We start from the raw sequence: 24,778 nt of genomic DNA on the forward strand, positions 1-24,778 counted from the left end.
TAAAAAAAATGGGGGCGTCTGGGTGGCTCAGTCGGTTAAGTGTCTGACTTTGGCTCAGATCATGATCCCAGGGTCCTGGGATCGAGCTCTCCGCTCAGCAGGGAGTCTGCTTCTCCTCTCTGCTGCTCCCCCTGCTTGTGCTCTGTCTCTCTCTGACAAAAACAAATAAATAAAATCTTTAAAAAAAAAAAGTAAAAAAATGATGTAAGGTCAGAAATGACTAATTTGCCACATTGAAGATTTTACTGTTTCTGTCTTCTGTAGATTTTTGAAATGATTTATAGCCCAATTCTCTTTTGAAATAGATATGCTATAGCTAAATTCTGGCAAAACAAACGAACAAACCTGGAAATTTAACACGTAAGCCTGACAATTCATGTGGAAGTAAGAAGATGGGATGATGAGGGAGGAACAGTCTAGGCGCCAGCAGCTTTATTAAGATCTGACTCGGTCACAAATCAGTTTACAAATCAGTAAAACTCTGATTTTTCTCATGTGTTTTCCAGTAACTCAACTCTTAGGCTTTCTGGGGTAAGTGGACACACCAGGACCAAATGCACGAATCTGAGAGAGCCATGTGGCCTTCAGGCCTGGAGCTAAGGCACCATTAGACACGATAATAAAGCTCTCCTTGCATTCATGCCCCTGGAAGAACGAATTCTTGTGCCTCTGATGCAGGTTTGTATCTGACATCCTCTAAGAGGCCCCGACTGACCTCGTCAGGGCTGGCGGCCTGGTAGGTGCGGTTCCCGTCGCTGAAGTCCTGGTCCGCCTCTGCGTACTCGGCCTCTGCGATCACGCCGGCTCGAGGCTCATACACGGGGGTCACGTTGTGGCACAGCGCAATGGCCTTCACAGCTTCGTGGACTCGACTGCTAACACTTTTTCTCACTTTGGGAGCTGAGGACTGGGCCTTTCTTGGTGGTGTTGAACTGGTAGCATTCCCGCTAGCTTGAGACTGCATCTGATAAAATACGAACGTCACAAAATTAAAGAGACAACGTAGTTGATACTGGAGTTACCAGCACGTGTGATTTTTATGAGTGCATCAGTGAGGGATGAGACAAGCAGCTCTTAGGGAACGGGCTCGCTCACGTGACGTGTCCGTGCTAGCGCCGTAAGCACTCGCGTCTCCTGGTCGGCACGGCTACCAAACTGTTGCAGTACTTAGAGTCGGAGGGTTTTCCTTTTCTACATTCACTTGATCCATAGCATTGGCTTGCTAAGTCCGTAATAAGTCATGTTTGTTCTCCTTGTAAAGATGGGGTGAGTTAAAGAGCAAACCAGAGCCATATGCTCCTAACTGCTTTCATGTTTCGTTAAAAAGTGCTGTACCTGAAGTGGACTAAAGCTAAAAGCAGGAAAAAATACTTACGAATCTTCCTTTAATACAATAAAGGAATCCAGCCTGTCACAGCCTCTGTATTAAGAGCTAGTTTTGTGCATGACAGTAACCCCGGCATCTGACGAAAACTGATCCTCACCTCCTATTTCAGACTCTTGCGCTCCAGACGTGACTCCCCGCTCCCTCCATTTGGCTCCCCCCGCACCAGGCTGCATTCGAGGGCGCTCGCCTCGGCCAGTAGAGTGGCCATTCCCCCCCGCTCCCGGGGGGAGGTGGAGCAGGACCACAGAGGCTCCTCGGTTACCTTCATGGCCACTTGTGACGGCCCTCCCGAGAAAGCCAGGCTCTCGCTTTTGGACGGGGCATGCAGAGCCACCGAGCCGTGACTACTCTGCCCGTGAAGTCACAGTGCTGTCTAATGAAGGGTTTGCTCGTGCAGCTCAGCAGCTGGCACTGCCTCTCCCCTGCGCTCGCCTCCCACCCGCCTGCTGCTTGCACGGCAAAGGGAGAGCGGCACGCAACACGGCTGACTCCCCTTAGGACTCTGTTTATCGATGGCTGTAGAATTTCATTTCACACAAATGCCATTAAAGATTATGCCCTCCATCACCAAATGCTTCCGGAGGGGAAATATAATCAGATTATGAAAGATTCATGTTACATTGCAGTGGACCTGGTAGACTATTATCATCTTAATAAAAAGACAGAATCTCAGGAATAAAATCAATTTTACAAAAGAGTACTATCTAACCAGCCAACCAACAGACAGCTTCGAAAAAAGATTTTTAAAAGACCTCCTCCGTGGAAATAAGTATTAAATATCTGCTATTTTTATACACTGACTCATCCTTTCTGTTTCTAAATTTTCTAGAAAACAGCTTATTTGGAGCTATTAAAATCATATTCATGCATAATGTAAATTTATTTTTTAAAAACAGATTTTACCTGGTACTGTTTCGACCTAGACCTAGATTACCAGGAGAAGGGAAGACCTATTCCTTCTCCTTTTTAGATTTTCCTTCTGTTAATAAATGTTCTAGGTTACAAAATGCTCTGTATTGCACTGAGTGACATCCAACTGAAGAAAGGGCTTGGTTTTCAGTATATGTGTGCTTGTGTAAGTGATCATTACATCCAATAAACACATATGCATTAGATACTTTTCTTTTGACAGCGTCTTGAAAAGTAAAGTATACGCCGTTCTGGTAAACATTACAGAAGAAAGAGAAGGTTTTCACAAACTGAATGTAAGGCAGACAGTACACCTGAATTCGGTCAGAGCAGAAACTGCTCAGGGCGTGTGTGGCTCAGCCCCGTCTGTGGAAGTCAAGTCAGAAGTATGACCATCAATACACAGGGCCTACAGCCTCTGGGGGCGCCGCTGCCAGACGGCCCGTGGGAGCCTCGAGGCAGCAGTGGTCTGTGTACATGCGAGGCCCCGCTTCCCTGGGGGGCGGGTGATGGCACGTTTGCACCTGATATATGCTGGCCTGTTACAACGGGGGTGCCCGAACCTCACAAGAGGCCAGCAGAGAGGCAGAAAAGCAGCCTAGGGAAGTGATGGCTGGCTCTGGGTTCAAACCACAGCCTTGTGTGTGCAGCATCTTAGACACCCTGGGCTTGCAAGGTTTGGTTACTCAGAATCAGTGAATTCAAATGAGTGCAACACGAACGCTACCTGAGAACAGGCTAGGGGACCTCTGCGGCCTAAACTGACCTTTGCAGAGTGGCCTGTGTCTGCCTGCCCCACACCCTGTCATCTGTGGGAACACGTGGCCCTGTGGGCCCCATGTCAGGATCTGGCGTGTCAGGACCTTCCCGGGCCACAGACGCACTTGCAGAGCGCACGGCCTACCAAGTCTCTGGCAAACACTGTGGCTACTAGGCTGTGTATTTCCTGTTCCTGCAACTTCAGAGAGCTCCTGAAGCTCCAGGGAAAGGCCAAGACTTAGGATATACGCCCCCTGCCTCCACCCAAGGAGTCCTTATCTAATCCAGACACAGACGAGGTATTTGCAGATGAAATAACATGACATTTGAGTTTCACTTCACAGTGATATGGTGAAGGAGGAGCAGGGCTACGGAGGGAACCAGGTCTGCGGTGCATGGACAGCTGCTGAGGCCGAATGACAGGGACATAGGGCTCACGATACCGTGTGTCTACTTCTGTTTATGGAAAAGGCAAAAAAATATGAGAAAGTCTTACTAATTATGAAGAAACCCAGAGGAACTGGTAAGAAACACCTGTGATGCAGTATTCTACTTAATAGTCTTAAAAATACTACCTATCCTGAGTAATCTTTTGGAATATTTCACTAAGAAAATTATTTAATATGAATAAATGGTTTAAGGTCATTATATCCTTTCTATTATTTTACAATATAGAAATGCTTATTCAAAATTGTTCAGTGGCTCAGTCGGTTAAGTGGCTGCCTTCGGCTCAGGTCATGATCCCAGGGTCCTGGGAGCGAGCCCTACATCGGGCTCCTTCCTCAGCGGGGAGCCTGCTTCTCCCTCCCCCTGCTTGTGCTCTCCCTCTATCTCTATCAAACAAACAAACAAACAAACAAATAAATAAATAAAATCTTTACAAAGAATAAAAAAATAAAATAAAATTGGTTCAAAAACTGCTTCTTGATTTATAAATTAAAACTGAGTGTTTTAGGACATTCAAAGATGTTTGCCGATTTCCAGATCAGCGGATACAGTGGGTTCAGGCTGGTTCGACAGAGCCAGGCACTTTTGCAGGCAGCTCCCGTGCAGATGCCAATGAGCTTACCTGTGAGTATGGATTCCTGAGGTGGCTCTGGATCTCCTCCATCGTGTCTGCTCCATAAGACACAGTCCCCAGGTGCAGCCTCTTAAACACCATCTCGTTCTGGGTGAGGGTTCCTGCAACAAAGACCAGGTCACAGAGGAAAGCTCATCAACGGGACCAGGACTCCCCATCCCGTACGTGGACCTCCACGGGCCGAGCTCTCATAGCTGGGCGCCCCTCGGCAGTGAGAATGCTCTGCTCTGTAATTCCAGCAGCTAGGAATGTCCTTCCCCACTGAGGACAAGTGTCCCTCCCAGATCCCTCCGGAAGAGCGCGATAACGTGAAGGGCTCTAACTACCTGAAGAAAGTGTGGCCTCTTTCAGTTCAGATGCATTGTTTGGTACAAATATAACTTCTGCCTGTTCTGAAAGAGACAGGCGTGAAACTGGAAAACAGAGTCACTACCTTTGTAATTATACTCTAGAACACTGCCTGAGAAAGACATCAACTAGTCCCAAATTAGCGTGCCTACCAGTTTTTTAAAAAAAACACCCAATTTTGAAAAATTAAGTATTTTTCATTGAACAGAAACAGATGCATTTAACCCTTAGCACCACTTGCATCATGTGGAGCAACAGAAAGGTCAGTGAGCAGGGAGGCACGTTCTCTTTAGCTGGGCTTCTGCCCGGTGAGCTGCCTGGAGGTGCTCACGTCCCTCCAGATGGCCAGGGCTCACTCCTGGGGACAGCCAGTCCATGTAGGCCAGGCACTCATGTGTGCTTGAGCATGAGGAAGTGCTTCACCCCTGGTGTGTAAGGAAGTCAGTTAAGAGAGGAGCACGCACAGGTCAATTTTATGAGATGTCTTGGGTCTGCCAAATGCAGTGAAGTAACATCATGAAAGGCAGCGAGACGTTAACATTATTTCAAAAACGGTGAATTTTCATTAAAAGTGACACATAAATTCACAATGTTACACATCTTCATGACTCTGAAAACCCTAAACATTGTGTATGTGTATCACTTAATATAAAAATGCACACACAATACGCACATAGGATTTTTGCTTACTGGGTTTTCTAGAAGTAAAGCAACCTGGGGAAGTGTGAACACCTGTGAGCAGGGGCGTCAGGTACGGTAACGAAAAGTGCGGTCATGTAGGCCCCCGGGCTTTTCTGCACTTACCTCACAGCTCACAGAAGGGTCACCCACTGACTGATGTAATTATCAATGTGGATATGAACAATCCTATCCCCAGTCAGTTAGAAGCTGGGCTTTCCACACGGTTACAAGGCACCCATAAAATATTAACTAACTTCTGTTTTCTTTGGCACATGTGATGTGGAAGATATAATAAAAAGTGTTTTCACATCTATCCATGACTCCATACACATTGGTGTTCAAAACAAAATAGCTCAGAACTCCCACTACAGGACAGGAAGGCTACGTTAACATGAAGGAAAATCCGTATTTCATAACACTGTTTCAGAGACTGTTTTGAATAACCTTCTTACAAGAATGGATAGAATACATACATTAGGGTCTCATAAATTTCAAAGAGCAGCTCTTCTCAGGGATGCTGATCAGTTTTAGAAATTTTGCTTTTTCAAAATTCTATTTAGCCCGTTTAGTACCTCAATTAAATGGCACCTAAGTTTCCTGAAATCAAAATTATGTGAGAAGTACAGTTTAAAAGGGTTTCCTGGTTATGTCATCCTCATTAAGTAAAGCAGAATTAATTAAAATAGTTTAAAGAATGTAATTAAAAACAATTCAGCTTCCAAATGAAATAAGGAAGTTCTAGAAATTATTTACATCGCAGATTTGAGATGAAGACAATAGTTACCTATCATCAAAAGCTAATGAAATTGTACATTAATTCCTATTAGAATAAGCACCAAGCTCACCTCTGTTACGTGTGCCCAAATGAGCAGTTCCCTGAGAATTTATTATTTAAAAAAAAATATTTTACTCATCAGATTGACATAATTAAAGAATTTCCTGTAGACACTTTTTCCTCTGACATACACTGAATGTGAGGCTTCGAATCTACGGTGGGCTGTGGTATGAGGCAGTTTATAAATACGATGACAATAAATAATACTTTTCAACCTTTTTATTACTAAGAATTTTACACGTATGGCAAAAATGAGAATACTACGCCTGCACAGTTCCTACCAAGAATAAACTACTATTTCTTTAGGTTTGTAAACCACTGAACGCAAGTGGCAAAAGACCCTAAGCGAAGGGTGCTCTGCCTTGCTCACTGGCTCACACCGCGGGATCCGCGGGGATGGAACGGGGATGCGCCCAGTTCACCCAGTGCGAAGACCCACCGTCTCACAGTGCTGTTGCTGGAACTGGGTGGATCACTTCCGTGTTTCTTTTTTGTGAAAACTGAAGGCTGACATACACTATCTGTTTCAGGTGTACACGGCAGCGGTTCGCTATTTTTATACAAAATGCTCCCCGTCTAAGTGCGGTCGCCATCTGTCACCGCACAGCCCTAGTACAGTATCACCAGCCACACTCCCCATGCGGTACTGTACATCCCCGGGACTCATTTGATAACCGGAGGTTTGCGGCTCTCCACCCTCCTCCGCCCCCTCCCCTCTGGCAACCACCCATTTGTCTCCATGTCTTTGAGTCTGTTTCTCTTGTGTTTGGTTATTTGGATTCTGCAACTTTGGCTTTCTCGGACTCATTTCACTGAGCACCATACCCTCTAGGTCCATCCTTTTTGTCAAAAATGGCAAGATTTCATTTTTATGGCTGAGTAACATAGGTCTCTACCACCTCTCCCGTATCCATTCATCTACGGATGGATGCTTGGGATGTTTCCAGATCTCAGATATTGTAAATAATGCTGCTGCAAACATAGGGGTGGTGTGTATCTTTGTGAATTAGTGTTCATTTTGTTTGGATAAACACCCAGAAGTGCGATTGCTGGATCACATGGTGATTCCTTTTAATGTCTTGAGGAACCTCCACACCGTTTTCCAGAGGGGCTGCACCCGCTTGCGTTCCCACCAGCCGGGCACGGCGGTTCCCCTTTCTCTGCATCCTTGCCGACACCTGTTGATTTTAGCCACTGTGACCTGTGTGAAGGAGATGTATCATCGTAGTTTTGATTTGTATTTCTCCCACGATTAGTGATGTTGTGCATCTTTTCATGTGTCTACAGGTATTCTTTGAAAAAATGTCCTTTCAGATCCTCTGCCTATTTTTAAACTGGGGCGTTTTAATTGTTTGATACTAAGTTGTCTAAGTTCTTCATATGTTTTTGGATATTAACCCCTTACAGGATGGATGACTTGAAAATATCTGCTCCCATTCAATAGGTTCCTTTTTCATTTTGTTGATGGGTTTCCTTGGCTCTGAAGAGGCTTTGTAGTCTGATGAAATCCCATTTGATGGAATCCTGTCTGTTTATTTTAGCTTTTGTTGCCCTTCCCTGGAGAGACAGTTCCAAATAAATGTTGATAAGGCCGATGTCAAAGAGATTACTGCCCGTGTTCTCCTCTGGAACCTCTGGTTTCTGGTCTTCAGTCCTGCGTTCATCTTGTGTGGTGCGGGACAAAGGGCCGGTTTCCTTCCTCTGCACGCTGCTGTCCAGCTCTTGTGGCACCACGTGCGAGGACACTGTCCGCTCTTGCCCTCCTCGTCCTGCCTTAGTTGCCCATTTACGGGTGCGGTTTTTTTCTGTTCCCCTGGTCTGTGTGTGTGTCGTGCTGGGGCCACACTGTTAGGATTCTCTGGCTTTGCAGACATTCTAGGGTCTAAGGTGTCACCATTCCCAGATCTCATGGTGCCCAGCTCCACCCACTCTTCCTCTAGGATGGTTGTTCTACCCTGTGGACGCACAGCCTTGGCCTCCCCTTCCGCCACCTGGCCCGCACGCCCCCTGACCAGCAGCACCCGCCCCTGCCGGAGCGCCCCCTGAGCGCCTGACTGCGGGCACTGCCGCCCCCCTGCCGCCCACCCCCTCACCGTGAAACACCGGCTGAGGCTGGCGAGGGGGTCCACAGGCACGCAGGCGGAGGCGGGTGACGGAGCTGCCCCACACGCCGCCCTCATCATGCTCCGTCCTTTCTGCCAACCCTCAGACCTCCTCACACCAGCCGCACAGGTGTGGTGCAGGGGCTCTGCCGCGGCTACATGTACTCTGGGGCCCTCACCGCTCATCCCGACTTGCGAGACTCGGGAATGGCTTCTGACCTCCTGACTGGTGCCGCCTTCCTAGAATAAGGACCCTTCATTCTTCTCCCTCCCTCAAACACAACCAGCAATGTCCACCGTCTACATGAAATGTCAGCTGGGCAGTGCACTTCACGGCTGCTGGGACCTGCCAGGCCCCTGAAATGCTAGACGATTACAGAATTAGAGCTCTCCAGTTTAGAAAATAGCAACTACCAGGAATCTCAATGAAATGATAGGAAAAAATAAGAAACATATGCATTTCATAAGAAACTACTCTAGTTTAAAGAAAAAACTGCTACCTCACAAGGAAATGTGTGATTCCTCCCCCTGGGTGGCACGCCTACCACAGGCCTTTCTCGTGTCCGCCAGCCTCCTGAGTAAGGGCTGCTGGCCTCTCTTCTGACTTCTCCTGCAGCAATTCTGGATTCCACAGCGGCACAGGGGGCTGCCCGCATCCCCCGCCTGGCACCCCACTGGCCGTCCCTGTGTTGAGTGGCGCAGGATCAGACCAGTGCCCGGCACCGCGGAGCATATCAGCTTCACGTCACCGTCATGTGTGGATCTGCACGGCCAGCATGGCCATCAAGATGCAGAGGCGTCCCATCTGCACCAACATGGTCCTCACCTGCATCCGTGGCCACATCCACGCCCTCGCCCACCCCTAGTCTGGCACGACCCATCAGTTCTTCACCGCGCTGATTCGGTTTGTGACAATGGCCGTCCAGGCTGCCCGCCCAGCAGACATGAAAGTCCGACCCTTGGCCTTCTTAGACTCCATGCTGGCCTGGGAGCTGGGTCATCTGGACAGCCAGGAGAGGTTGGAAGTCTAGGGTCCCCACTTGGTCTTCGGAGACAGAGGGTGGGGCCTTTGCTGAGCACAAATGGACAGGGAACACTGTGCAAGCTGCTGCTGCACCATGCGCTGACTGGACACACTTACATGTGGCCATGGGATGGCCACCGCCGTGGTAACTCCTCCGTCCATCACATCATCACGGGGCCACCTGTGCTGTGCTTTCTCCAACGGTTGGAATGGAAGCGTGAGTGTTCCCGTCTTGCCAGGCTGCTCCTTCGGTCACAGAGAGCAGCTCTTCTCAGCCTGTCTGTGCCCACTGGCATTTCTGCATCGCTGGCTTCTCCAGGCCCCAGTCTGGGCACGAAGCGGAACACCAGGGAACTGACTGCTGGTCCTCCTGATGGGGCGAGCCTGCCTTCCTCCCTCCCCGCTCACGGTCTTCTTGTGTGCGCTGCACGTAGCACGTCAGGTGCGTGGTGTGCTCAGCAGGACAGACAGGGAGAAGAACATCCACTCCATCGTTCTGGAATTGGAGGCCTTCATTTATATTAAAAGTTGTAAATACTTGTTGTACCCTCTCACACCCTGGGATCACCTAGTTTAGGTATATAACCTCTTCCAACTTTTCCACTGGTAGAGACAAGTATGCATTTATAAACTATTTTTTCACATGACTACACACAGGGGTATTCCACGTTATTTTTAGGGGGTATACCATAAACCCAGTATGGTACACAAGGTTCTGCTGGATCTTCCTCCCAAACACGGATACTCAGATGGTTTAAAATTTTTTGTTATCACCAAAAAATGCAGCTACAAAACCATTATTTATGTGGGGTAGATTCTTAAAGATGAGATTTCGGAGAGTACAGTTTGAATTTACATATAGGGCCATGCCAGTGACCCACACGTTATACTGACCAGGATGCCTTCCGCCCACATTGGGTGCTCAGCAAGGCCGTCGACTGGCATCAGCTCAGAATCACAGAACTGTTCAGAGGCACTCGCCCTAAATTATGTTAAGATTTGACAGTTACACATTTACTTACCTAGTGATAAATTTACATTTATACTGGTCTCCTTATGTAAATTCTACTATCCATATATACCTTTTTTTTTAAAAAGATTTACTTATTTATTTTGAGAGAGTGAGAATGAGAGAGAGAGAGAGTACAGGAGAGCGGGGAGGGTCAGAGGGAGAAGCAGTCCCCTCGCCGAGCAGGGAGCCCGATGCGGGACTCGATCCCGGGACTCCAGGATCATGACCCGAGCCGAAGGCAGTCGCTTAACCAACTGAGCCACCCAGGTGCCCCTATCCATATATACCTTGCAAATGCTCACGTTCTTAAGAAGTCTTGAGACTACACACTGTTATAATAAAACATTTTGGTTTTAAATGAATAGTTTTTCTTTGAAGATTGCATGTATTTTACATCAAGGCAGCAGAGTGGGTAGGACCTCCAAGGTGCCCATGAGATTAGGTCTCCTGCTCCACGGCCTCAGATCAACAGGGTGGGGATGCTGCGTTCAGGCTGGGCAGTGGCTCTGTGTCTGACTGTGTGCATCCCAGCAGACCCTGAGCACTGCTGCCCACTCACCACCTGGGAGATTTTAAATCCTGATACCCAAGTCACAGCCCCTTATCACCTGGACCAGAGTGCCCGGGGAGAGAGCTGGTCTCTACACAAGGCAATGGTGGTTCCACGCAATATCTGGAGTGTGGGAAAAGGAAGGATCAGCTTCAGAGAATTAAGAGGAACGTAAACCCCACACTCCTGTGCCTCGGTGTTAAGACACCACGCTTCCAGCAATCGGTCCCCCTCACGTTGATCCTTTCCCTTCACCATTGAGTATGCTGTCAACTGGATCAGGGCCAAGACACCGAAGAGACAAAGCTCAGTGATGGCTGCTTGACCTCGCTCCCTTTCAAACGCACTTCCATGATCACCTCAACTGTACCGTGTGTATGAGAACTATGTTTATTTCACGCTTGGTATCAGCGTGTCCTCCTCCCACACTCTCCACTCATCATGGAAAAAGGAATTGAAACACACGATTGCCTCCATTGCCAAGGCGGTGACATGATACTGCTGTCCAACAAGCACGTCCCCATGACCCAGCGTGAGCGAGCCGTCCCAAGTCACAGCCAGCCTGTCTGGGAGAGGGTGTGGGCACGCCCAACTCACAAACCCAGACAGCATGTGAACAAAGGCGGGGGCGAACACACGCTTACCACGAGTTCACAGTCCGCACGACGTAAGGAATACAAAAGTGCATCGAAGTAAAAAGTATGACAAAGAAACCCAGACCCCTTGGCTGCATCAGTACCGCACGCAGCAGACAACCAGCCACTGGAAGAAACCTGCTACGACACTTCACCGAAGACACAGGAATGAACAGGACGTGCGCAGAGGGCACAGGTCGGACTGCGTTCTCCTGCGTCTTCTCCAGGACCCGGGGTCACACTGGCCTCTCCAGCACCAAAGATTCTCCTAAAGCAGTACTGCAGGAGACCTCCTCCTCACGCCGGAGGAGACATTGATACGTGGAGCACGGCAGCACGCATGGCCTCTGGCGTCTGTAAGCTCGGGCACCTGACACTGGGGATGCCTCTGCTCTTCATGCACGTGCTGACTCTGTCAGGTCATCAACCTCTGCTTCCCAACGGCAAGATTAGGAAGTAATTCTAAGGTTCATGGAATTAAATATAGTACTAAGTATAATGATTGAATGACAGTTTAGTTTTATCAAGGTAAAATATGCCTAAGCACCTGATTTAGCTACATCTCGTCCTTCATTAAGCTAAGTGTAATATCACATATTTTAACGTCCCAAATGTTGGCAAGGATGTGGAGAAAGGGGAACCCTCCTACACTGTTGGTGAGAATGCAAAGCTGGGGCAGTCACTCTGGAAAACAGTATGGAGGTTCAAGATGTTGAAAATAGAGCTACCTTACAACCCAGCAATTGGGTATTTACCCAATTACTAAATACCCCAAATACTTTGGGGTATTTACCCCAAAGATACAGATGTAGTGAAAAGAAGGGGCACCTGACCCTCAATGTTTATAGCAGCAATGTCCACAATAGCCAAACTGTAGACAGAGCCCAAATGTCCATCAACAGACGAATGGATAAAGAAGACGTGGTCCATACATACAATGGAATATGACTCAGCCATCAGAAAGGATGAATACTGAACATTTACATCAATGTGGTTGGAACTAGAGGGCATTATACTGAGCGAAATAAGTCAATCAGAGAAAGTTATCATATGATCTCACTGAAACAAGGAACTTAAGAAACAAGGCAGAGAATCATAGGGGAAGAGAGGGAAAAAATCAAACAAGATGAAACCAGAGAGGGAGACAAACCATAAGACAAACCTCTTACCTCTAGGAAACAAGTTGAGGGTTGCTGGAGGGGAGATGGGTAAGTGGGGGATGGGGTAACTGGGTGATGGGCAGTAAGGAGGGCACGTGATGTAACGTGCACTGGGTGTAATATGAGACTGACAGATCACTGACCTGTACTTCTGAAACTAATGTTATATGCTAACTGATTTTAATTATAAATGAATAAATAAAGAGGAAGGGGAGGTTTGGCAGAAAGATACAGGATGCTGACACCAAAGGACAGAAACGGAAACAATTACATTACTGTTTCTCAACCAGATGAAAAAGTTTTCTAGCTAGAGCCCAAGGCTGGAAAGCACTGAACAAAAAAGCAGAAGACGCTTTGTTACGTAATACCCTCCTGTCCTGAAAACTGGATCTGTTGGAAAAACTGTTTTTTTTTCTTTTTTTAATTTCCTGACTTTGCAGACTATTGTTACTTGTGGTACTTAACACGGATTTAGGAATACGCGAATATTTTTAAAAGCAGATGACAATATGTTTAGAGAAAAACCACGTGTCCCCCTGAACTGGTTTTTGGAGCCACGCACGGAGTTATTAACGGCTGGCGGTCAACGCCACGAGGCAGCCTCGGAGTGCGAGCAGGAAGCCGCGCTGCGGCGGGAAGCGCACCTGAGACACGACGGGGTTGTGTGTGGGAGGTGCGGCTGACGGTTCTTCAGACACGTACCTCATCCTGCCCTCAGGTGTGAGCCCCTCTGCACCTCTGCCTCGGTGGGCCGGAGAGAAGCAAGGGGAACCTGGGCGAGTTTGTGGAGAGGAGGGTCTACAGACTTCCATGCTCATGCGGCTTCCCTGGAGGGGCTGACGAGGAGCTGTTCCCGCCGGGAGGTCCCGAGGACAACCAGGCGCCGGCACACGTATGCTGCTCTAGTATGGGAGCTGACCTCAGGAGAACAACGCTGACTTAGAATGTCTTATGGCCAGACGCCCGACTGTGTGCAAACGCACCCGGGACACCCTCGGGGCGCGTGCTGGAGCATCGCTCTCACAGTGCTGTGTGTGCGTACGTGTGCATGTGCACATGCGTGTACACAGGTGTACCGACTGCGGGGATAAAGCAGAACATGCAAGAAATTTCAACTACAAATGTGAGAACAAGAAGTGCCAGGAACTGACTTCCGGCAATGTGTTTTCTGTCCCAACCCGTCTGCGTTTCTTAAGGGAAATGTCCAACGTACCCCAAAGCGGACAGAATGGCATCATGTAAAGTGGCGAATGGAGGCCTCACATCAGCAAGGACCACCTCAGGGCCACGCTCCTGGGACCTGCCACTTCCTGCCTGAGCGTGTCAGCTATTAACAACAGAAGGGGCTGCTACAATAAATGTAACCCCCATGTTATCACAGCAACAAACAGCAGGAGCTCCTCAGCATCAAATACCAAGGCCAGGCCTGGTTCCCGTTGTGTTTCTACACTGTTTGCTTGAGTGTGGGTCCAGGTGAAGCCTCCTGAGCCCAAGGCCACAGTCTTCTCTGCTCTCTCGTTCTTCCTTGTAAATGAACTTGCTCCAGTGTGTTCCCTACGGTCTGGACTTGGGTGCTGATGGGCCTCTGGGCTCTGCAGACACTCTGTGCAGAGGCAGAGCCCCTCTGTCAGAGGCACATCCGCCCGCCTCTTCCTGTGCCAACGATCAGGTCCTATGCCCATTAACCCACCACAGCTTGAGGGTGGCATCTCTCTGAGTCACATGGTAGATGGTTTACTCAGAGCATCTTGCTCCCGAGACTACTGAAGACGAGCATTCTGGCATTCCCAAATGCAATACTCCATGTGGACAGCAAGTATTTTCCAAAACCAAAGGCACATCATGATTACTGCTCCGATCACAGACTGTTTCTAGACAGCAAATCTGGAGCTGTAGAGTGACTGCTATTTTATTTTATTTTTTATTTATTTATTTTTAAAGATTTATTTATTTGAGAGAGCAAGAATGAGAGAGAGAGAGTACATGAGAGGGGGGAGGGTTAGAGGGAGAAGCAGGCTCCTCGCTGAGCAGGGAGCCCGATGCGGGACTCGATCCCAGGACTCCAGGATCATGACCTGAGCCGAAGGCAGTCGCTTAACCAACTGAGCCACCCAGGTGCCCCGAGTGACTGCTACCTTAATACACTGCTTTAGCTCACTGTCCTCAGTCAGCCTGGTGATAGCATTTTAAGTTCTGAGATGAAAACTCCAACTACGCAGTTACGTTTGCTTCCTGCTGCCGTTTGGAGAACTCTCTAGAGTAATGCACAAAGACCCCTTGAAATTATGGGAGGCCACAGAGTTCCCATAGACACATACAAGCACATACTAAAATAGTAAATACACTGTTGCATTTAAAAATTTAGTTTAAAATAATTAAAAGATAACATATCCAGATTTAAACTATTTCTTTCTTCTTTTGGGCTTTGTTTACATTTATTTTTTATTTTTTGGGTTATGTTTATAAAGATTTTTATTTTATTTTTTTATAAAGATTATTTATTTATTTATTTATTTATTGAGAGCGAATGGTAGAGAGAGAGCACGAGAGGAAGGAAGGTCAGAGGGAGAAGCAGACTCCCCGCTGAGCAGGGAGCCCGATGTGGGACTCGATCCCGGGACTCCAGGATCATGACCTGAGCTGAAGGCAGTCGCTTAACCAACTGAGCCACCCAGGTGCCCTATAAAGCTTTCTATTAAGATAGATACCTAGAAGTTCTTTATTCTGGTGCTTCATGGAGCCAAAGAGAATGAAACAAAAGACAAGTTTAGAGTAGTTTCTGAAAACTCAGCAGTTTAAAAAAATGATCATTTTAGGTCTTCAATGTAGGTCTGTGATCCATCTGGAGCTAGTTTTTGTGTGTGGTGTGAGGTAGGGGTCCCCCTTCATTCTTCTGTATGTGGACGTCCTGCTCTCCCTGCCTGTCAGTTGAAGGGGCTGGTCCTCCCCAGTGAGGATGGCGGCACCTGTGCTGGAATCCAGTCGACCGGCAGCGTCAGGCTTTAGTTCCTCCCGGCACACCGTCCTGGCAGCCTTATTGGAAGTCGTCTGAGTGTCCAGCTAGGGACTGATGTCCGGACTGTGGATGCCACCCCCTCGATCTCAAGGTCTGTCCTCACACCAGCACCATCCTGTCTTGATCCCTGCAGCCTGGTGGCAGGCTCTGGGATGAGGAACTGTGGAGTCCTTCCATTTGCTCTTGTCTCAAGATGGTTTACACCACTCTGGGCGCCCACCCTCCCTGCATTTCCACAGGAATTCTAGGATCAGCTTGTCAATTTCTCCAAAGAAGGCAGCTGGGATGTTGAGAGGAATCGTGTAGAATCTGTAAATCAATTTGGGGAATCCTATTGCCATCTTAACACTATAAAATACTGATTTCATTTTTTTGATGCCATCATAAACAGAATTGTGTTCTTAATTCTATTTTTGGATAGTTCGTTGCTAGCGTATAGAAATACAATTCATTTTTGTATATTCATCTTGTATCTCAAACCTTACTAAATTCATTTATTGCTTCTAACAGATTTTAGGGGATTCCTTATGATTTTCTTTTTTTAAAGATTTTATTTATTTGACAGAGAGAGACACAGTGAGAGAGGTAACACAAGCAGGGGGAGTGGGAGAGGGAGAAGCAGGCTTCCTGGGGAGCAGGGGCTTGATCCCAGGACCCCGGGACCATGACCTGAGCCAAAGGCAGACATTTAACGACTGAGTCACCCAGGCACCCCTCCTTATGATTTTCTGTTTGAAGACCATGTCACACACAACTAGCTTCACTCCCCTTTATAGCATGGATGCCTTTCTCTTCTTGCCTACCCGCCCTGGCTAGAACCTTGCTCATAGCAGCATTCTTCCAAACAGAAACAGGAAAACCTACACTAATGTCCCTCAACTGAGATGGAAATGAAATGTGGTCTATCCACACGACGGAGTATCGCCTACAATAGAAAGCAGTCAGGTTCTGAGACACGCGACAGTGCGGGTGAACCTGGAAAGTGTCTGCTGAGCAAATGAAGCCAGACACAGAAGGCCACACGGTGTGAGCTTCCACTCCTGGGAGAAGTCCAGCACAGGCAGACCGGCTGAGGCATACGGTCGACCAGGGGTCACCGAGGGCTGAGCGAGGGCAGGGAAGCAAGGGGGCTGCTGCTGTGCACCAGGTGGCCTTGTGAGGGAGCTCGGACCGCACTGACAGCACACGGTGGTTGTGCCCAACGCTGGCGCGACCTGCCCCAGTGGCCTGCCGTCCGAGTCAAACGCTGCATCTGGTACCCTCGTCCTAGTTGCTGATAAATCACGTTTTATGGAGGTTATAACAGACATATTCAAACAAATGACTATCATTTCATCAAATAAACGATGAAATTTTTGGCTCAGTTATTTTGCCATTTGGATGAATGCATCTGCATCTCGCTGGGTGAGAGACTGGGTTATGGATGCAGACGCTCCTTTATGTAGGGGCGCGTATCTTCTAACATACTAAGGTGAATCCTGGAAGGATCTTTTTAACTTTCAATGATGTTTCTATTTCACAGCAGACCCTGTAAAACGCTGAGCAGGAAAGTCAGGGCGAGTTTGAGACTTTCTACACCCTCTTGTACAGCAGGGGCGTCTAAGGTTAAGCCAGTTACTAAAAGAGTCAGTAATGCAAAACCGCTTTTCAAATCTTAAACAATTTTCATGATTTCAATCAATTGATAGGTCATACAATTTTTGTCATCTTAATTCAACTGTTAGTATGTCCCAAGTCTGAAGCTTCATGATAGGGATGGGCAGACGCCACCAGAAGGCTTCCCCGCGACCTGGCCGTTAGGAGAGCGCCAGGGACGGAAAATGTCTTTGGACAAAAGGCGTGTTTTGTGATTCCTGAAGAAGGAAAATGCTGTAGCTCCTTAATAAGGCAGAGGGCTCTGGAGGACGAGCAGCAAAGCAGGTAGAGGGGAACTCAATTTCTAAGGACAAAGTCCTGCAGGCACACGTCTCAGGGCAGCGACAGAGACGATTCACAGGCAGGCAGAGGACACGTTGCTGGAGACGCAGCTGCAAAGTGTTCTGACCCAGTGTTTGGCGGGTGGCGCGGCCACACCGCAGCTCGTGCGTGGGACAGCCAGGGCGTGGCAACCACACAGAAACAAAGGAAAGTCTGCCCGCGGCACACTGGGGACAGGCCACCCACCCAACCCCATGGACTTCCAGCGCAGGATCCAGGCCGTGAGCAATGATCACGTGAGATCAACACAAAGCTACTCAGACTTTACCACGAAGCAATGAGGGATGGAAACACAACTTCTAATACCCTGCAGACTGTGGCCATATTCTTTGTTAATCTGTATTTGCTGTAAATGAGGCTTTCTCAGAAGACCGCGGTTCCCAGTACAATAGGCCTCTGTTCAACCACTGCCTGCATCAAGTGCCTCACCTGGGGTGAACAGCCCAGCACACACACAAGTGCGCGCTCCGGTCATGCACAGTGCCAGACCCTGCAGGTGTGTTGGCGCCAGAGGCCCCAGCTGTCGTCTGCAGGCCAGAGAGCCTGTGCCTGGCCCCAGCTTACAGGGCCCCTGGCTTACGGGACATAACCCCCAGCGCCAGGTCTCCCCGGCGAGGCACGCACGCCATGGTCCGCTGCCCCTGCCACTGTGGACACGGCGCTTCCCGCTGCAGAGGATGCGGCCTTGGGAGCTGACACGAGCCGGGTGCAAACCGCACGGCCAAGCCAGGTAACGGGTGCTATCGACACGGTGCGCATCCTAAACGACCTGTCTCAGGGCGTGGTTTGGGAATGCTCTGTCATACAGGAGCATAAAGATTCCCAACAAAGGAATTCGCGGCTTGCTCTAACAGGCTGCAGCCGGAGCGAAGTTTTATGATTTCCGAGCCCTCCGCAGCACCGCTCTCAGGAGCAGCCGGCGCAGAGATGGGGGCTCCCCAGCGGACTCGGTGCAGACGACCTGCCCTAGCATGCCAGCGCCGTCTGCTCAGTTATCACGGCACGTCCACCATTTCTGGGCAGTGTCAACATGCTCTGCACCCTGGCAGCTAACAGATGTCCGCTCTTGTCGAATGAACTGCTTCATGTTTCACGCACTGCTGGCCACACGCGTCACTATGGCAACATCATTCATTTCAGATCTTACCGGAAACGTGCACCCCAATCAAACCTAATTACACCACACCGCTTTCTTGACCACAAGAAGGAAACTGTAATGCAATTGCGGGACACTTCGTTCTCTGTTCTGCTGGGGCAAACGAGAGGCCGCGTGATGGACGCTTCTTGTCAGAAAGCGTATTGATGAGGCACAAGCCCGATCACGATCACACCGAGGACCGCCTTATGGGCAGGTCAGCAGCGAAAGGCTCCTCACACAGCAGCTCATTCGATTAAGCAGATGATGTCTGCATACGGTCTTACACCCCAAGTTCTCTACCCTCTGCCAAACCACCACCCCCGTCAGACCCTCTGCGATGGTGGAGCCCACCATAGTGACCACTGGGCCCCGGCCAACTGCAGAGGACCTGAATCAGTCACACGACGAGACTACTACAACACAGAGCACAGTTACTTCAGTCCCTGCCGGACGACGCTTCCCAGTAACAACAGATACGCAGCTGCGCCGGACCCCCCGGCAGGGCAGGTGAGCGCAAGTTCGAGCCATGCAGCCCTCCCGGCAGACAACACATGGCTCTGCTCGGAGGCTTGGGGGTCCCCGGAGGCCGCACGCTGCCCAGAGGTGAGGGCCCAACCCCCGTGTGCCGGCGGCCTCCATCTGTGTGAGAAGCTGGTTTCTAGACTAGTCCTACTATGTGCTGGCAGTGTGGTGACAATTACACAACTCGTCCTCGATGTCCTTCTCCTGCGATTTGGTCCGTGTGGCCTTTAGAAGCAGCCAAGGCAACACTCCCTCCTGAGTGCCCTCAGGGAGGAGGACCCGTGAAGGGCAAGTGCCCGCGGCCCCATGGCCCCAGGGCGAGGACAGGCACAGGGCTGGCACAGCGTGTGGCTCGCCTGATGTGCCGTGGGTGGCGTTCACCTTCCGATTACGGAGAAAGGGTCTGAAAAAGCTCAAGACCAAAAATTTTTAAAAACACTAAAAATGTTTAAAACTCCATGTGGCTCCAACACTAGGAAGTGGTGACAGAGGGTCCCTTCAGTGACTTCTGGAACAAAAAGGCCTTTTGGAAAATGAAATGTGTAAGATTCTCTCACTCACATATTTTATATAATGTTCTGTAATTCTTTTTAAATCTCAGAAGCCCAGATTATTTATTTTTGCTTTGTGAAAGCAGCAGAGTGAGACATGAGGAAAATGGGGTTTTACTTTATGACTCTGGGCAAAACCACTCTTCCTTATCCTGGATGGAACTCAGAATTCAAAGACAAATGGAGGAGCTATGATGAAACAAAGGAGAATGATGACCCCATCACCATTTAAAATGCATACTAAAAAGTTAGCATTTTAAGAAGAAATGATGTCACAAAATCCTTCTTCCCTTGCTGATATCACACATCCAGAGACACGGGAAGAGGAGAGAGAACCAGTCACTCTCAAGCATACTGTGTGCTGACACATGCTTCTCGTTTGCGAACCGACGTGAAATCACAGGCACCACACTTAGCTGTGTTACATGCAGATTTCAGTGGCCACGAGAGCAGGTGGGCTGCAGACAGGACAGCCCAGCCCGCACCTGCTCCCCGGATAAGCACGCCGCGCACCTCACACACAGGGCAGGAGGGGAGCACAGAATTCCGAGAGGGGAAGGCCCCAGACCTTTCTGGGTTCAACATTAAACCGTGACACCGTCATTGCTAGTTAGCATTCAACTGCAAACACTCCACAATTTATGCATTGTACTGATAACCGCTTTTGTTATGTTCAGTCTGGTTTTGTTGTCCAAGATGATGCCATGGACATCCCTGGGCTTGTCTCCTGCTGCGCGTGCGCACGTGTCTCCTTGGGGAGCAGGAGCCAGAGGGGCACCGCGGTGCGCAGGCTGTCGGGGCTCGTCCGTTCGGACAGAGCGGTGGCCACCAGGTAACGCTCCCACCAATGGTGCAGACAAGGTCCTGGGGCAGTGTGCGCCTCAGACAGGTCGGACTTTTCCACACGGGGTGTGGCACTGAGATGCCCACCCTCTCGCTTAGCTCCTGCTCAGGTCTTCAAACTTATATCCATGCAGGCTTTACACAAGTTCTGCTTGGATTTATTTCTAATTACTTTATACATTTTGCTGCTATTCTAATTGGCCTTTTTGGAATTAAGTGCCCCCACTGTTGCTGGTATGTGGAAATGTAGTTTAATTCTGACACTGAATTTGCAGGTGTGACTAAGTCCTTCTGTCATGCGGCACCCTTGCCTCAGGGCTCCGTTGGGCTTCTCTGTGAACACGCACAGATCTGTGCACTTGGGGCAGGCACAGCGTGCCTGTTTGTGCGGGACTCCGAGTGCATGCTGCTGTTCCTGGTTTCCGATTGTATTTATGCACAAGGTCCAGGCTGCTGAGTGCAGGGCTGAGCATAGCTGGGCTTTTCCTGCCGCCGGTGGGCAGCCTGAAAGCCTCCCGTGCCGCCCCCCACAGACCTGTGTGCTGTAAACTCACAGATTCCCCAGGACGCTCTTCTGTGGGGTCACTTCAGGAATCTTTTTGAGTTTGGGTTTGCTTCACTCCAGCTTCTCCATCAAAATAGTCCCACCTGTCTCCCAGAAATAACTCAACCTCTGCGGAGGCACGCCTGCGTGTCTCCCACACTTTATTCTCTGGATCTTTTCCTGTCGGCTCAGTGAGGATGGGAAGGGAGAAATCTGATGGCATTTTCGCAGCCTACCTTCTTGAGTCTGAGCCCCTCGTTACTTTGGAGTTCTTCGGACTTACGAGCATCACCTGACGGGACAGCCCCCGACGTGCCATAATGACCAACCCTGACCACAACCAAATGCCGCTGGGGTGCCCGGCTGGCTCAGTCAGTGGAGTGTGTGATGCCTGATCTCAGGGTTGTGGGTTCGAGCCCCACGCTGGGGATAGAGATTACTTAAATAAAAACAAAAAAACCCACTCTAAATTAAAAAACAAAACAAAACCACGTGCCACAGGCAACTGGATTTTGACTGGAACTGCAGTAAACCTATCACTTCATCGTGAAGGCAGGCTCTACGCAATCCCGTATCTTCGCGCTGGGGACCTTGCGCTGGAGACTGCAGTCTGTCCCTTCACTGGTTTACGTCTTCCTTCACGTTTCTCTGTAAGGTCTGATCATCCTCACACACGCCCTTCACTCCCCTCACGTCGGTATGCCCACGTGTTTCACACGTGCTTGCGCTACCACGAGTGGGGCCTTCCCTCTTCCGTCCGCTTGACACGCAGGGAGCTACTTTATTATTCTGACCTGTGACCTGACACTTCATTGGTTCGTACTCTTAGCAGTTGATTCCCTTGGTTCATTATTTCATCTACAAATATTTGCTCCATCTTTCAGGCAGAGAGCTTATTTCTAGTTCTTGTCTTACTGCAACGGCCAGAATGAAACATGTTAATAGGGCGGTTAGATTTCTCTCTTTCCAGACTAAGCTTTTTCTAGTATTTTATTAAAAATAATGTTGAATTTTACTTGAGACATATTTTATCATATTATACAAGTATCCTTAGTTCTAGTTCACTAAGAATTACTATGAGATATTTTTTAAGACTTATTTATTTTAAAGAGAGAGCATATGTGACTGAGGAGAGAGGCGGAGGGAGGGAGAATCTCAAGCAGATTCCCCCACTGAGCACAGAGCCCAACACGGGGCTTGATCTCACGACCCTAAGACCATGACCGGAGCTGAGATCAAGAGTCAATGGGCAAGGGACTGAGCCACCAGGTGCCCCAAGAGTTACCAGGAATTTAAACTATGAATGAAGAAATCAGGAAGGGATTTCACCTGTTGCTAGGATTTTCACTGGATTCAGTTTATGTTTTATTTATTATGTTAAGGATTGACAAGGATTCTTTGATGGAATAAGGGCAAATAAAATTTGGGGCAGGGACCTGAGGGTGGGATAGTCACTTGGAAGGCTCTTCAGGAGAACATTACTGTCAAAAGACCAAACCCACACACATCGTGTTACATTCTTCCAACAGCTCACAAGTATCATCCTGTAATAAACAGGCAAGCAGTATTTCCTCTCCAGAAGCCGCACTAATAAAACAAAGAACGCTATGGCAGCAGAGAATCAAAAATATATAAACATGTCATTTAAATCTCTAAGGATTTAACATTTTGCTAATTCTAATGATACTGTGTTTATTCAAAGGTGAAGGTTAGTTGTGTGCCAGTGTTCAGCGGAGTCTGGAAAATCCTAAATTTGAATGACTTCAATACGCCGCTACACATGCACGCACGCACACATGCATGCACACACAGACGCGCCAGGGTCACCCTGCACTGGATGCCGGTGAGCGCACACAGGCACATGCACACCATCGTCACCCTGCCCTGGACGCCGGCGAGCACGCAAAGGCAAACATGAACCAGGAGCAGTACCTGTTTTGTCCGTGAGCAAGTACACCAGGCGCCCCAGCTCCTCTGGGATGGTGCTGGTCCGCACAACCGTGCCGGGGATGCTCTCGTCCTTCATGATCTTCCATCCATATGCGGCTTTGCCCATGTCCAAGTTCACACGCAAACTGCCAAACAAAACCGGTTCATTACAATCGTTAGCAGGGTCCAAACCTACACGATATGTTCAAACTCACGTTTTCCATACAGGCGTATTATCTTTAACCTCACGGGAACTAAGTAGGTAATACTGTATTTCAGACTTTAAAATAAATGAATTTGTTGACACTTAAGCCAACAAACCTTTTGAGGCCCCTTATCATGTTTGTAGGCGACAGTAAACAGGCTCCTCATCCTGGTCCTCCAGTGGGGCGTGCGGAGGCAGATGTGGGAGGAGAAGGTGGATGTGCGTTAAGTACCCCCGCTCAGACACAAAGGAGAGATGGTGCGTGTGTAAGGGGTTTAGGCAGCATCCCACTCGGAACAGATATTCAAAATGCATCATGACCTTGATCCGCTCATTTTACAAGAACAAACAGGATGCTCTCCTGGGACGATGAATGCCGGACCGAACACATCCTGGGAAGACTAGGCCCCTCACAATACCAGGCTCCCGAGCAGGGACCTCCCTGAGGACTGGGGCGGTGGTGTGGCCTGAGCAGAAGCACAGCGGGGGAGAGTGGCAGGAGGTGGGATCAGACGTGGCAGGGGCCAGACCATGGTGCAGAATATGGGTTTCACAGTCAGGGCAACGGATGAAGGGCTCCTCTGTGACCCCAGCGGCACTCAGCTCCCTGCGGGGCTTACTGACGTGCTCACTCTGCTCCCAACTTCACACACAACCAGCTTTGCTCTCGTTCACATTCAGACTCAAGACCATTCAGATATGCTTCCAATTCTAGAAAAAAATCTGTGCCTGATTGGATTTTGTCAAGAAAAGAGCAGATGTGGTATGTGATATACCTACACAATGCAGGGAAGCTGTTGACAGTCACTCATTATGACCAACACGGCAATTCATACAGATCTACCTACTAAGAAACGCACCCTTGAGAAGCAACGTGGAGGACTCAGAGTCAGTGGAGAGAGTCCAATTTGTAGGTAAGTTAAAGAAAATTAAAATAATCATAATGAGCTATTTGTCCATAAAGCTCACATCTTAAAAATCCTAAGAACTCTGCGGGTCAGAAAGAAGAGTTTTAATTGACAAGTACACAGACTTCCACAGGCAGGCAGGAAGTTTTCAAGAGTTCACAGGGTGCTGCTGGGCTTGGGGCGGAGTGGAAACCCAAGGAGCACCTTCTGGGTTCATCTGCGGTGCTCTCTTCAAATCATGAACGGTTAGGGCTTAATAAAACCACTGCTATTGTCACATAGCTGTAAGAATTTGTTATTTCACGAAATACTGAGTCACAAATAAACGTCAGTGGACTATTTTTGGCTGACGGCACACACCCTCAAGGCCAGTGAACAGAGAATGCGGATAATCTTCAAGGAAAAATAAAACACAAGTTCACTTTACAGGTGAAAACTATCATAGAAAATGTATCTTCAACTAAGACTGAAATACCACACAGGAAGCAGAAGCTTGAGTTTACACGCATTGTATATTTTGGTCAAATGTTCGTATAGTTTGCTTTTTAATGTTAAAAATCTCTAGAAGCTCAAACCTCAAACACTAAGTTGACAGAGTAAGTATAATTATCATCACTATATTTAGTAATGTGCTAATTTATAGAATTTTAAAATTTAGACCT

At 48.6% G+C, this 24,778-nt stretch overlaps 1 protein-coding gene across 1 annotated transcript; it reads right to left on the minus strand.

Moving 5' to 3' along the window:
* Window positions 1-233: 233 nt before the first annotated feature.
* Window positions 234-23,137, minus strand: LOC148161806 (putative phospholipid-transporting ATPase IIB). Its single transcript, XM_088020546.1, has 3 exons — window positions 23,007-23,137; window positions 4,125-4,237; window positions 234-964 (listed from the first exon to the last, which is right to left on the minus strand). Exons 1-3 carry the CDS (start codon window positions 23,128-23,130, stop codon window positions 638-640), a joined length of 564 nt encoding a protein of 187 aa, XP_087876672.1. The 5' UTR covers window positions 23,131-23,137; the 3' UTR covers window positions 234-637.
* Between the last annotated feature and the right edge of the window lie 1,641 nt (window positions 23,138-24,778).

The sequence above is a fragment of the Eumetopias jubatus genome, unplaced genomic scaffold (genome assembly GCF_037043125.1).
Source record: "Eumetopias jubatus isolate StellerSeaLion01/CBP00866 unplaced genomic scaffold, mEumJub1_p1.0 scaffold_55, whole genome shotgun sequence".
In the NCBI taxonomy this organism is placed as follows: Eukaryota; Metazoa; Chordata; class Mammalia; order Carnivora; family Otariidae; genus Eumetopias; species Eumetopias jubatus.